This window comes from Rhinoderma darwinii, chromosome 13, assembly GCF_050947455.1.
Source record: "Rhinoderma darwinii isolate aRhiDar2 chromosome 13, aRhiDar2.hap1, whole genome shotgun sequence".
In the NCBI taxonomy this organism is placed as follows: domain Eukaryota; kingdom Metazoa; phylum Chordata; class Amphibia; order Anura; family Rhinodermatidae; genus Rhinoderma; species Rhinoderma darwinii.
In genome coordinates, this window is record NC_134699.1 from 4,472,895 (window position 1) to 4,487,168 (window position 14,274).

General features: G+C 41.3%; 2 protein-coding genes across 4 annotated transcripts in view; one reads left to right on the top strand and one right to left on the bottom strand.

The window, feature by feature from the left end:
* Positions 1-14,274, bottom strand: part of AURKA (aurora kinase A) — a 124,230-nt gene that overhangs the window by 101,296 nt on the left and 8,660 nt on the right. The gene's annotated exons all lie outside the window — the stretch shown is intronic.
* CASS4 (Cas scaffold protein family member 4) lies at positions 1,656-11,559 on the top strand. Its single transcript, XM_075846867.1, has 7 exons — positions 1,656-2,078; positions 4,758-4,868; positions 5,054-5,185; positions 5,548-6,873; positions 8,240-8,317; positions 8,652-8,732; positions 9,155-11,559. Exons 1-7 carry the CDS (start codon positions 1,656-1,658, stop codon positions 9,569-9,571), a joined length of 2,568 nt encoding a protein of 855 aa, XP_075702982.1. The 3' UTR covers positions 9,572-11,559.

The window sequence follows — 14,274 nt, forward strand, 5'->3', positions numbered from 1 at the left end:
ACTGCCCCTATATACAAGAATATAACTACTATAATACTGCCCCTATATACAAGAATATCACTACTATAATACTGCTCCTATATACAAGAATATAACTACTATAATACTGCCCCTATATACAAGAATATAACTACTATAATACTGCTCCTATATACAAGAATATAACTACTATAATACTGCTCCTATATACAAGAATATAACTACTATAATACTGCCCCCTATATACAAGAATATAACTACTATAATACTGCCCCTTATATACAAGAATATAACTACTATAATACTGCCCCTATATACAAGAATATAACTACTATAATACTGCTCCTATATACAAGAATATAACTACTATAATACTGCCCCTATATACAAGAATATAACTACTATAATACTGCCCCTACATACAAGAATATAATTACTATAATACTGCCCCTATATACAAGAATATAACTACTATAATACTGCTCCTAAATACAAGAATATAACTACTATAATACTGCCCCCTATATACAAGAATATAACTACTATAATACTGCTCCCTATATACAAGAATATAACTACTATAATACTGCCCCTATATACAAGAATATAACTACTATAATACTGCCCCTATATACAAGAATATCACTACTATAATACTGCTCCTATATACAAGAATATAACTACTATAATACTGCCCCTATATACAAGAATATAACTACTATAATACTGCTCCTATATACAAGAATATAACTACTATAATACTGCTCCTAAATACAAGAATATAACTACTATAATACTGCTCCCTATATACAAGAATATAACTACTATAATACTGCTCCCTATATACAAGAATATAACTACTATAATACTGCCCCTATATACAAGAATATAACTACTATAATACTGCCCCTATATTCAAGAATATCACTACTATAATACTGCCCCTATATACAAGAATATAACTACTATAATACTGCTCCCTATATACAAGAATATAACTACTATAATACTGCTCCCTATATACAAGAATATAACTACTATAATACTGCTCCTATATACAAGAATATAACTACTATAATACTGCTCCTATATACAAGAATATAACTACTATAATACTGCTCCTATATACAAGAATATAACTACTATAATACTGCCCCTATATACAAGAATATAACTACTATAATACTGCTCCTATATACAAGAATATAACTACTATAATACTGCCCCTATATACAAGAATATAACTACTATAATACTACCCCTATATACAAGAATATAACTACTATAATACTACCCCTATATACAAGAATATAACTACTATAATACTGCCCCTATATACAAGACTATAACTACTATATTACTGCCTCCTATATACAAGAATATAACTACTATAATACTGCCCCCTATGTACAAGAATATAACTACTATAATACTGCTCCTATATACAAGAATATAACTACTATAATACTGCTCCCTATATACAAGAATGTAGAAATGTACAAACTATGGGCGTTTGGCTTTGATGCGGTCATGACTTGATGTTTGGTGGTGCAGTGTGGTGTAAAGTAGAATAAACATGACAACGGATAGTTGGCTGAAGACGACTGACAAGGATTATGGTATTACAATGATAATATACATGTCCTAATCTCCATCATATCTTTGTTTTGTAGAACATGTTGGCCAAAGCATTGTATGACAATAAGGCGGAATGCTCGGATGAACTGGCCTTTCGAAAGGGCGACATCCTGACCGTGCTGGATCAGAACGTCTTCGGCAGCGAGGGCTGGTGGAGATGCTATCTACATGGACGTCAGGGTCTTGCTCCGGCAAACCGGTTGCAACTGTTCACCGTAACCCAGAATGACTCCCTGCTGGTTCAGGCCAACTATAACTCCCTAGGAAGGCAACAGTCTTCACAGAACATCTACCAAGTACCTTCTGCATCCAAGACCGAGGCTGGATCCATGTACGAGAGGATGGAAAAGCTATACATCACCCCGACGACACAGAAGCCTATAACCGGGGACATATACCAGACTCCTATTTGTTCTCCTGCTCAGGTCTTCTACGAAAAAGCCAACAGCTCTTCGAGCCAGGTAAATTTTCATGGAGAAAATGAAGAACCTTTAGAGTGGTTGTCCAGTTTAGAAAACCCATTTCCATACACCCTGTTAGGGAATTGTGAGTAAATAGAGGGGGGACCTGTGTACAGGATCACCAACCAGAATGCAGAGCGATTAGATAGAGCGTCTCTCGAGGACCTGTCCTGTAGTACATAGACAGTACATTGATATGAATGGACACCGTGTAATACTTCATTTCTCCTGTGGTGGCGCTGCAGGGATATGGCACACTTACTGACGGGTTTCCCCACAGATCACAGCTGATCGCTGGGGGTCCCAGCAGGAGGACACTTTGTGATCAGCTTATTGGACCCTTCTAAAAAGTAGAGAACGTTCAAAGTGGAGAACCCCTTGAAGTCCCCAGTTACTAGAAGTTCCTGAGTCCTGTTCAGCCTTTGTATCTCTTTTTTTTGGAAACCTAGATCACAACCAATATGGCCACACTAGCAGCTTCTATAGTAGCTGTCACCCAACTCAGGAATTTCAAATTTCTAGAAAAATAAATAAAAATTGCGCCAATATTCAGAGCACCACATACTTTGACAGACAAACAAGATCTTTTCAATCTATTAATGTAGGATTTTTTTTGAAACATAAAATCAGTAGTTTTAGATTTATAGTAGTAAAAGTCTTCTACAACACATGTGGGCATTGTGCAACTTCCTACAACTGTATAGAGCGGGGGAGGGAGAGTGTATGGGGGGGGGGGTTTGTGCATGAGGACGGTAAACTAGAGCACTGCGAGCCTTGCTTCGAGACAACTACCGCTTTTTTTAAAAAAATAAAAAATTTGGGTGATTACCAATGATGAGTTTGGATCTTCGATAAGAAAATGTTGTGTAATAATCAGATTCTAAACTATCCATTTTCAAAAACTAATAAAAACTTTAAAAAAAGTTAGCAAAATATAATTCCCTGAAATCGCAATCAGTAGGCTAAAACAAATGACCCACTCCCCTGACTCCTTAGAAATAGGTAGAGTGCCCTCCGCCAATCATCAGAGCCAGAACGGTAGTGGAACTCAATTATTCTGGTGTCACAATTTCGGACCATTTAGAGTATATAGTTGTGCCAGCTTTGATAGGGCATTGTACAGAAGTCATATTTAAAAAAAAAAAAAAAAAAAGTCTGGTGACAGGTTCCCTTTTAAAAAAAAAAAATGTAAGCGCCCCCTTCTGTTCAATACATCATGAAAAATGACAAACTTGCTTTACGATTGAAAAGTAAAGGCATTAAATGAAACAGTCATTTTAAGTCTGGAGAATGTTTTTGAAAACAGGAAGTCACCAAGTATTGCAAACAAATCCAAAAATATTTGCAGCACCATGAAAGTTTCATTAGTCCAGCTTGATGCTAAATTAGCACAATTTATACTGATCTGATATCTCAGTGTTTGGACCCTGAAAATTCTGATTCGAAGTTACATTTTGACGTTTTTGGACGAGTAGAGGATCCAGACCAGAGCATTGTACTGCATCCGGTGTCTTTAAGAGCAATGCAACGTTCTGCAGATTCATAAAATGAGAAAAAGATGCAGCGCTGGGTCGTCACTGCAGATCTCCGAGTTCGCCCCCTTTAATTTACCCTCTGGGATATTGTGCAACACAAATGTTTAAAGTCTCAGCATATTCAGCTGTTGCCAGCAGCTGGGTGATGTCCCCAGCAGAGGGGACAGTATGCAGAGCGCAGTGCTCCATACGCTGCAAGTACAGCACGCATTCCGAGGACTGTCGCGTTTTCTGTCAGTCAGCAAAACGCGATATTTATAGATCTCTCTTCTGTTTTTCTTATGTAAAGATGTGGTTTAACCCTTTCTGGACCCCAACACATACAAGAGAAGCTGCGCGTTATCTAGAGGTGAATTCGCTGATGTCCCTAAAAATATACAAGGTACAGAGAAAGGCTTCCCGGACCAACCTGGTCACTTAAAGGGGAATTCCATCTCAACCTAACCCCCGTGCAGTGACTCTCAGAATGGTGGTCACTGACGAAGCCCAAACCCTGGTTGAAGATTGAACTTGGAACCTCTGACCTCTGCTTCCTTGGGTATTAATGAAATGTATACCCTTTTATGCCTTCAAGGGGTTCTCAGCTTTGGACAATCTCTACTTGTTAGAAGGACCCTTGACAATAAGCTGTTCACAAAGGGTCTCCCTGCCGGGACCTTCAGCGATCATCTGTGATCTGTGGGGAAACTGGTCAGTAAGTGTTTCATTTTCCTGCAGTGCCACCACAGGGGAAATAAAGTATTGCGTAGTGTCCATTCATATCAATGTGTTGTCTGTGTAATACAGGACAGGTCCTCCAGAGAGACGCTCTATGTAACCGCTCTCCACTCTGGCCAAGAGATGAGGATCCTGAACAGAGGACCCCCGATATTATCTCAGAAACCCCTAACAGGGTATTTTAAAGAAGTTTTTTTTTACATCAGACAACCCCTTTCACCAGGATAAGAAAGAAGTGGCAAGTGGAATCAATATTATTTCCAGATAAGCACGGTGTCCAAAATCTAAAAAATCTCAGACCAAAGCCAAACACATTGAGACGCTTGAGCACATCAGCTCCTTCGTTAGTAGTGGTCCTAGGTCATGGACTCCCCCACCGATGTTATGTTAATGCGGATGACTAATATCTACGTCGTTTCTGTTACAGCATCTTTTCACTCTCCCAAGAGCATCACGGGCATCGAATCCCACCAGCGCTCCCCATCCAGAAGTCTACGACGTCCCACCTTCCAAGCTGAATGTTCAAGTTGTCTCCCAAGTAAGTTTCTTGTACATAACCTATCTTGAGCTCACGTCAACATAAGAGGTTCATCAGACGGTGCTCCACCTTCATCCCATGACACTGATTTGATATGTGTATGGTCGGTAGATGATGTTGCTAATGAGATACTTTGTGGAGTTCTATTATTTTATTAACTTGTTTGTACTTGTATTGTTTTTTAGCGAGGTACCACGCCATCTCCGGTCAATGGACGGTCTCCATTTCTCAACCTGTCTGAGCAGCAAATCTACGATATCCCATCCAGCCCGGACACTCCAGGAAGAGGCAACGTCAAAACTCCTAAAGCTTCAAATGTATGTCTGCTACCTACAAACTATGTAAAACATTGTCTGCATGACTTGTCCGTCTTCGTTGCAATGCTGCCAAATGTTGCGTGACACCAGGGCTGGACAACTCTTACGAGCCAAGTTCTCATTGCAACTGTTTGGCACTCAACCTTTTGGGTTGTTTTCTATTGATGTCTATGTAAGTTCTTATGGCCCCGAAAATGAAAAAAAAAATTGGCTACTAAGTTCTACATTGCTTTGTCTATCCCTCCAAGGCACTTCATAAATTTGTCAGAACTTGGACTAGAGGGAAGGCTGAGTGTTTTGCCATTTATTGGCCATGGTGATGTATTCTCTCTCATATAATGAACACTTTGTACCTATTACAGGTGTATGACATCCCCCCAACGAGTAACTTGGCTCATCAGAAGAACAGAAGTGAAACGCCACCTGCGAGTCCTCATTACAACACTCTACCAAACCCCCGGAAGTCAGATTGGATCTATGACATCCCACTATCCCCTGAGAGAAATATTTTAAAAGGCGGCTGTAGAAAGATATCTATAGACAGAGGTATGGTGTATGACGTGCCTCCGACGCGGTATGGACCAGTCCATTCTAACTGTACATCAAGTCAAATATATGACGTCCCACCACAGCAAAGTAAACCATCACCAATGGCTAATCAAAGTCTCTATGATGTCCCAGCGTCCCGGGATATTTCTGCTCCACATCAAAATGGAAGTTTAAGGAAAGTCTCATCTACTTTCGGGATACAAACGTTGGAGCATGTAGAGTCCAAGGAAAATGTTTACGATATCCCGAGAGGGTCATCTGCTGGGTCTCCACCAAAATTTGAGATGAATAGCCAATCATACACTGAGAGGATATATGACGTTCCTCCACCAATCCCAAGGAATTCCAAACCTTCTCCACATAGACTTGATCAAGATAGGTTGTCCGTGTCCAGCTCAGAAAGTCGCACCAGCACCTTATCTACTTTATCCAATGCTTCTAGTGAGTCCTTCACCTTGTCCGTTCCAGATGAGAGCACCACCCAAGTGACTCTAGAACCAGAAGTAGCCATCAAGAAGATCACTGAACTTCAAGAACGGGTGTCTAGCTCCATAGCAAGCCTTATGATCTTTGTGAGCAGCAAATGGAGGCTTCAGGAAAACATGGAAGCCAACCTGGAAGACATCCACATGGCCGTAGACAGCATTATCTCATCGTTAGGACAGTTCACAGACTTTGCCCAGAGCGTCAAGGTCAACGCTTCTCACCTAACGGACACCAACATCCAAATGAGGATTAATAACCAACTACAAACCCTTACAGATTCCTTCCAAACCCTTTCTCAAAATCAGGAAGCTATAAATCTTTGCAGCTGGTCGTTGCAGGCTTTGGTCATTAACAAACCTCATACGACACCCGACGACCTTGACCAGTTTGTTATGGCTGCCAGGACAATTCCAGATGACATGAAGCGATTTGTGTCTATTATCATAGCAAATGGAAAACTTCTATTCAAAAAGGTAGAAAATGAGAAGAAACCGAAACCTGTGAAGGAACATACGGTGGTCCGAAAGCCATATGTCCCCCTCCGCAAAGAAACCAGAGTCCTTCAGGAGTCATGTGTCAATAAAACCAAGGCCGAAAAACATCATCTCTCCAGGCAGAAAGCCCTAGAAGATAGTGGATATGTCTACCTTCAGGTAAATGCTTGATATACCCCGTCCTTTAACGGGTAACTAAACGTTCAAACTTCTGACGTATCATAGTGACATGTCAGAAGTTTTGATCGGTGGGGGTCCGAGCACTGAGACCCCCACCAATCGCTAAAACGAAGCGGCAGAAGCGCTTCGTGTCTGTTCGGGTTTTTCCGGAAAGCCGATGTAGTGGTGTACGGGCTCATAGACTTTCTATTGCCGCTTCGTTTTAGTAATTGGTGGGGGTCCCAGTGCTCGGACCCCCACCAATAAAAACTTGTCAGAAGTTTGTTGAACGTCTAGTTACCCTTTAAGTATCGTTTAACATCTGAAGTATGTCTATAGGGTCCAGAATCAGTCATTTCACTGGTTTCTAGTGAAGGGATTGGCTGCATTTTGAAGCACAAATGATTCTCCAATTTAGGGTTGATAATGTTGGTTGATATTGAAATAGACTTCTATGAAGAGAAAACCAATAAAGAAGACGCACTAAACCAATATCCATAGACACAGACTACAATTGTTAAAGGGGTTGTCCAGTTTAGGAAACCCCTTTTGTCATTTACCCTATTAAGGAATTCTGGGTAATATCGGAGGGTCCTCTGTTCAGGATTTTCATCTCTTGGTCAGAGTGGAGATCGGTCACATAGAGCGTCTCGGGAGGACCTGTCCTGTATTACACAGACAAAACACTGATATGAATGGACACTGTGTAATACTTCATTTCACCTGCGGTGGTGCTGCAGGGAAACTGAACACTTACTGCCAGGTTTCCCCGCAGATCACAGCTGATCGCTGGGTTTACCGACAGGGGGACACTTTGTGATTAACCTATTGTCAAGAGACCCTTGTAACAAGTAGAGATTGTCCAAAGCGGAAAACCCCTTTGAACTCAAAAACAGGTTCTCCTCGGTGTAGGGTGATGAGTATTTGACATGACTTTGTGCGCATACAAGGCTGGACAGTTCGATAAATCTGTCCATACATTAGGGATTTTCTGCATAACTTGTCATTCACGGTTGGTCTGTGAAGGTCGTTTTAGAGGACAATGTCATAGGATTAAATGACCAATAACCAATCGATCTCTGCCTTGATCCGTGCCTCTATTGATCGGATGGAGATCATGAACGACTTTTCAGGACTGAATCCAAAAACGACCGACAAAATCCAAAGGCAGATCAACTTTTCCACAGATATCTGCCCTCAGTCGTCTGCCACGCTCATTAGTGTCACGAAAAGACGCCAACAGAAAACGGTCAATATCAGTCTTCCAAAATCTCTAGTGCATGGCCAGCTGGACTTTTGTATATCACAAACAATCGTTTATTGTAATAATATTTAATGATGTCATTTTTTTTTAATTATTTTATAGAAAAAAGAGGATTTTGAGAAAATGCAGAGCTTGTCACCAATTCAGCAGCTGGAAAATAAGACAAGTCCTGAAGAAAAGGTAAAGGCCTGCTACTTCTTGTAGATATTATTCTCACAATGAAGGGACAATGTCCATAACTGAATCACGGGTATTGCCACTGCTGCGTGATTTTTGGTTTTTGCCTAAGAAATCTTTGTTATATAAGCTGCAGTACCGCTAATAGCCAGTTGGAGGTGTTGCGTATATGAGCAGTGACCAGAGAGACCATGACAGTAGGTCTATAGCTCGTGCTGATAATTTCCTGACGCAAAATCAACTGTATACATAGATCTCAATGAAACAGCTCCCCCTGGTGGCTAACAAATATTGTGATTTTTCATGATTTTCTTGACCATATTTTATTTTATTTTAGAGGAAAGGATGGCTGAAACCTGATTCCAGGATAAGTTCAAGAGATGACCCCGAAAAGAAAAACGGCACAGGCTTCTTAAAAGTAAGCGTGGTTTGGATGAGATTAGATCATCTATATTGTGGCCAGACATAGGTTTGCTGTCGAACAAGCAATCATTCAACCGACAGTCATTTCCCTTTGATTCCCCCATCAACATGTCCATTCAGCTGGATCGGCATGTTACTTTTTTTTTTATACCCGAATGGAGATAAGCGGCTACCAGACACATAATGTGATGCTTATCTCAGAGAAACAAAGGATCAGAAAGGTACAAAACTATTTTTGGTGAGAACCACCAACGATCTGTTGTCCATCGCTCACACCGATATTTCCCCCGATGTCCCTTTAATGTCTATGGATAGCATTTTATTAGAGACCTGCTATGTGGTTATAATAAAATAACCAAAATAAGGAAGAAAGTATCATGAAATCGAACATTATTTCCTTTTTTTTTCTATCTACAGGAGCCCACAGTTCCCACAGCCAAACCAGAGGCTCCACAATCCACAGAACCACTCAAGAAGATCGCACTTTCCGAGCACTGCTACCTTTACTTCGGCGCGCTTCAGAAGGCAATCCGTGTTTTTAATGACAGTCTCATAAAAAATGAGACACCCGAAATCTTCATCACCCACGGAAAACTGATCATTATGGTGGGACAGAAACTGGTGGACCTGCTCTGCCAAGACGTCAAGGCCAACGAAGCCCGCAATGACATTCTATTCAAGAGCAGCGAGCTCTGTGGTCTACTCAAGAACCTGGCCATGGCCACCAAGACAGCTGCCATTCAGTATCCGAACATAGCCACCATGCTGGAACTTCAATGTAGGACAAATGAACTGTCCAACTACACACAGTTATTCCGGGCAATGCTGGAATGATGGTGGAAGGAAGTCAAGGAGATGCAAAACGGATTGTAGATAATAAGGCCAAGGAACACAAGGTGACTGATGAAGCCAAAATGGACGGAGTCTAACAAAATTCTTGCCAGCATCGAGTTATTCGTTCTGGAACAATCATGGATGAATGGCGAGAGAACATATCGCTATCATTGAGTATAATGTCTCATCGGTGCCTCAAAATGGTACTAGCCCCAATTACACTTGTTTCAAGAGGCAACTGCATGGTGTTACATATCTACACGGGGTAATGGCAGGCATTCGATTATAGCTATGAACATACATAGGGGAAAGGGGGTGTCCATAGTAAAAGATAGAACTCTGACCTTCTTGATGGCATTGGCGCATGCCACCACACCCTACATCCGACCCAAGACAGTAAGCCCTACTCCCAACCCAAGACAGAAGGCCCTGCTCCCAACCCAAGACAGAAGGCATTATTCCCAACCCAAGACAGAAGGTATTATTCCCAACACAAGACAGAAGGCATTATTCCCAACCCAAGACAGAAGACATTATTCCCAACCCAAGACAGAAGTCATTATTCCCAACCCAAGACAGAAGTCATTATTCCCAACCCAAGACAGAAGACGCTGCATCTAACCCACAATAGAAGGCCCTACTATTAACCAAAGACAGAAGGCCCTACTGCCAAATCAAGACAAAATGCTCTAGTCGCAATCCAAGACAGAAGGCCTACTTCCAACTCAAGACAGAAGTCCCTAGTCCCAACCCAAGAAAGAATGCTCTACTCGAGATCTAAGAGCCTACTCCCAACCCCAAGTAGAAGGCCCTACTCTTAACCAAAGACAGAAGGCCCTACTCCCAACCCAAGACAGAATGATCTACTCGCAATCCAAGACATAAGGCCCTACTCGCTATCCAAGACAGAAGGCCCAGCATCCAACCCACAACAGAAGGCCCTACTCCCAAACCAAGACAAAATGCTCTAGTCGCAATCCAAGACAGAAGGCCCTACTTCCAACTCAAGACAGAAGGCCCTACTCCCAAACCAAGACAAAATTCTCTAGTCGCAATCCAAGACAGAAGGCCCTACTTCCAACTCAAGACAGAAGGCCCTACTTCCAACTCAAGACAGAAGACCCTAGTCCCAACCCAAAAAAGAATGCTATACTCGTGATCTAAGAGACTACTCCCAACCCCAAGTGGAAGGACCTATCCCCAAACCAAGACAGAAGAACCTAACCCCAACCAAAAACAGAAGGCCCTGCACCAAACCCAAGACAGAAGGCCAAAGTTCCAACCCAAGACAGAAGGCCAAGCTCCCAACCCAAGACAGAAGGCCAAAGTCCCAACCCAAGACAGAAGGCCAAAGTCCCAACCCAAAATAAGAGGACATATTGCAAACCTAAGGCAGAACCTACTCTTAATCCAAGACATAAAGACTGGGTACCTTTAATCCTCCTCAAAATCTTTGTAGGAGATCTTGGTGACCCTTGGTCTGGTTCTCTCTTCTTATGGGGATCTCTGAGAAGGTTTACACCACCCATGGTGGAGGATGTGACCAAGTCAAACTGGTGCCCCCTCTTAATATGCTCCATAACAGTTGCTTGTTACTTGATCAGAGCAACATACATGCTTTTCCTCACATTTGATAGTCAAAAAATATGCAAATGTAGAGGCAGGGTCAAATCTAATAGGCTATTAAATAAAAATAACTAAAATATTGTTCATTTAATATATATGACGGGTGGTTTGAGTCATCAAGGGGATTTTCGGTGTAGGAATCCATCTCAAGTGGAAGAAAATATTTCCTTTAACCTCTGGGGCATGAGTCACAAGGAACCTCATTCTCGTGAAGGTTGCGGTCTTTGGGTAGGTGACAAGTTCACATAAAGATTATATATATATATACACACACACACACACGAGAGGCATAATGTCTATCGTGATCCCCAGTAAGACGGGTCCCCGGCCAACCCATCCCTATGGGCCGGACACAACATGGAGGTGCTGCGTACATCCTTATAATGTAAATTTATTTTTAAATGGAAATTTGTACAGAATTTCTGTCATCTTTGTGTATTTTTACAGAATTTGTATTTAATATAAAAGAATATTTAAAAAGTAGTTTATTCTTTATCTGTAATTTTTTTGTGTACTTTCCTTTACAAACCAATGGGGGTTGGGGTAAGACGCTTACCTCTGCTAGTCGGCAGCTTGTGGAGGAAAGCTGTGGACAAAGTGAATGTGTTTAGGGACTTTCACGATTAATGGGGACACTTGGGCTGGCACTATTCAAGGAGGCACTCTGGCAGGCACTGCTCATGTAGCGCCAATATATCCTGCCATTCATATCCGTCCCTGTCCCACTGGGGCTAACAATCCTTTATTCATATCTTAGATACACATTAGCGCCAATTTCAAGAAAGCCAATTACCCAATGAGGATGTTTTTGGCGAGGAAACCGGAGGAAGGAGGACACGGAGAACAGATGTTGTATTGGGTCAGATTCGAAACCAGGACCCCTGATGCTGAGCACTGAGCCACCATGCTGGACTATTCTTTGGGACATTCTAGCTGGCAACATTAATGGATCAACACAAAAAAAGAGAGCATTCTACAGAGCAATATACAGTGAAGAGAGCATTCTACAGACCAAGATACAGTGAAGAGAGCATTCTACAGACCAATATACAGTGAAGAGAGCATTCTATAGAGCAAGATACAGTGAAGAGAGCATTCTATAGAGCAAGATACAGTGAAGAAAGCAGTCTATAGAGCAAGATACAGTGAAGAGAGCAGTCTACAGACCAATATACAGTGGAGAGAGCATTCTATAGAGCAAGATACAGTGAAGAAAGCAGTCTATAGAGCAAGATACAGTGAAGAGAGCAGTCTACAGACCAATATACAGTGGAGAGAGCATTCTATAGAGCAAGATACAGTGAAGAGAGCATTCTACAGATGAATATACAGTGGAGAGAGCATTCTATAGAGCAAGATACAGTGAAGAGAGCAGTCTACAGACCAATATACAGTGGAGAGAGCATTCTACAGAGCAATATACAGTGGAGAGAGCAGTCTATAGAGCAAGATACAGTGAAGAGAGCATTCTATAGATAAATATACAGTGGAGAGAGCAGTCTATAGAGCAAGATACAGTGGAGAGAGCATTCTATAGATAAATATACAGTGGAGAGAGCAGTCTACAGGCCAATATACAGTGGAGAGAGCTTTCTTTAGAGCAAGATACAGTGAAGAGAGCAGTCTACAGACCAATATTCAGTGGAGAGAGCATTCTACAGAGCAATATATAGTGGAGAGAGCAGTCTACAGAGCAAAATACAGTGAATAGAGCATTCTACAGACCAATATACAGTGAAGAGAGCAGTCTACAGACCAATATACAGTGAAGAGAGCATTCTACAGACCAATATACAGTGAAGAGAGCATTCTACAGACCAAGATACAGTGAAGAGAGCAGTCTACAGACCAATATACAGTGAAGAGAGCATTCTACAGACCAATATACAGTGAAGAGAGGATTCTACAGACCAAGATACAGTGAAGAGAGCATTCTACAGACCAATATACAGTGGAGAGATCATTCTATAGAGTAAGATACAATGAAGAGAGCATTCTATAGATCAATATACAGTGGAGAGAGAGGTCTACAGACCAATGTACAGTAGAGAGAGCATTATATAGAGCAAGATACAGTGAAGAGAGCATTCTACAGACCAATATATAGACCAATATACAGTGGAGAGAGCAGTCTACAGACCAATATACAGTGAAGAGAGTATTCTACAGACCAATATACAGTGGAGAGAGCATTCTATAGAGCAAGATACAGTGAAGAGAGCATTCTACAGACCAATATATAGAACAATATACAGTGGAGAGAGCAGTCTACAGACCAATATACAGTGAAGAGAGTATTCTACAGACCAATATACAGTGGAGAGAGCATTCTGTATAGCAAGATACAGTGAAGAGAGCATTCTACAGACCAAGATACAGTGAAGAGAGCATTCTATAGAGCAAGATACAGTGAAGAAAGCAGTCTACAGACCAATATACAATGGAGAGAGCATTCTACAGACCAATATACAGTGGAGAGAGCATTCTATATAGCAAGATACAGTGAAGAGAGCATTCTATAGATCAATACACAGTGAAGAGAGCATTCTACAGACCAAGATACAGTGAAGAGAGCATTCTATAGAGCAAGATACAGTGGAGAGAGCATTCTATAGAGCAAGATACAGTGGAGAGAGCATTCTATAGAGCAAGATACAGTGAAGAGAGCAGTCTATAGACCAATATACAGTGAAGAGAGCAGTCTATAGACCAATATACAGTGAAGAGAGCATTCTATAGAGCAAGATACAGTGGAGAGAGCATTCTATAGAGCAAGATACAGTGAAGAGAGCAGTCTATAGACCAATATACAGTGAAGAGAGCATTCTACAGACCAAGATACAGTGAAGAGAGCATTCTACAGACCAATATACAGTGAAAAGAGCATTCTATAGATCAATACCAAATAAAGAGAGCATTATATAGACCAATATACAATAAGGGTAGCATTCTATAGACCAATTTACAACAAGGGGAGCATTTTATAGACCAGGGGTAAGCAGCCTTTGGCACTCTAGCTGTCGTGAAACGACAACTCCCAGCATGCAATGACATGTTTCACAACAGCTGGAGTGCTG

What these genes read in the sequence shown, in the direction of transcription:
- CASS4 (XM_075846867.1), top strand. Translation starts at nt 1,656, where the DNA reads ATGTTGGCCAAAGCATTGTATGACAATAAGGCGGAATGCTCGGATGAA. An exon ending in CCAACAGCTCTTCGAGCCAG is followed by an intron (nt 2,079 to 4,757) that starts GTAAATTTTCAT and finishes TTTCTGTTACAG; the next exon opens with CATCTTTTCACTCTCCCAAG. An exon ending in GTGGATATGTCTACCTTCAG is followed by an intron (nt 6,874 to 8,239) that starts GTAAATGCTTGA and finishes ATTATTTTATAG; the next exon opens with AAAAAAGAGGATTTTGAGAA.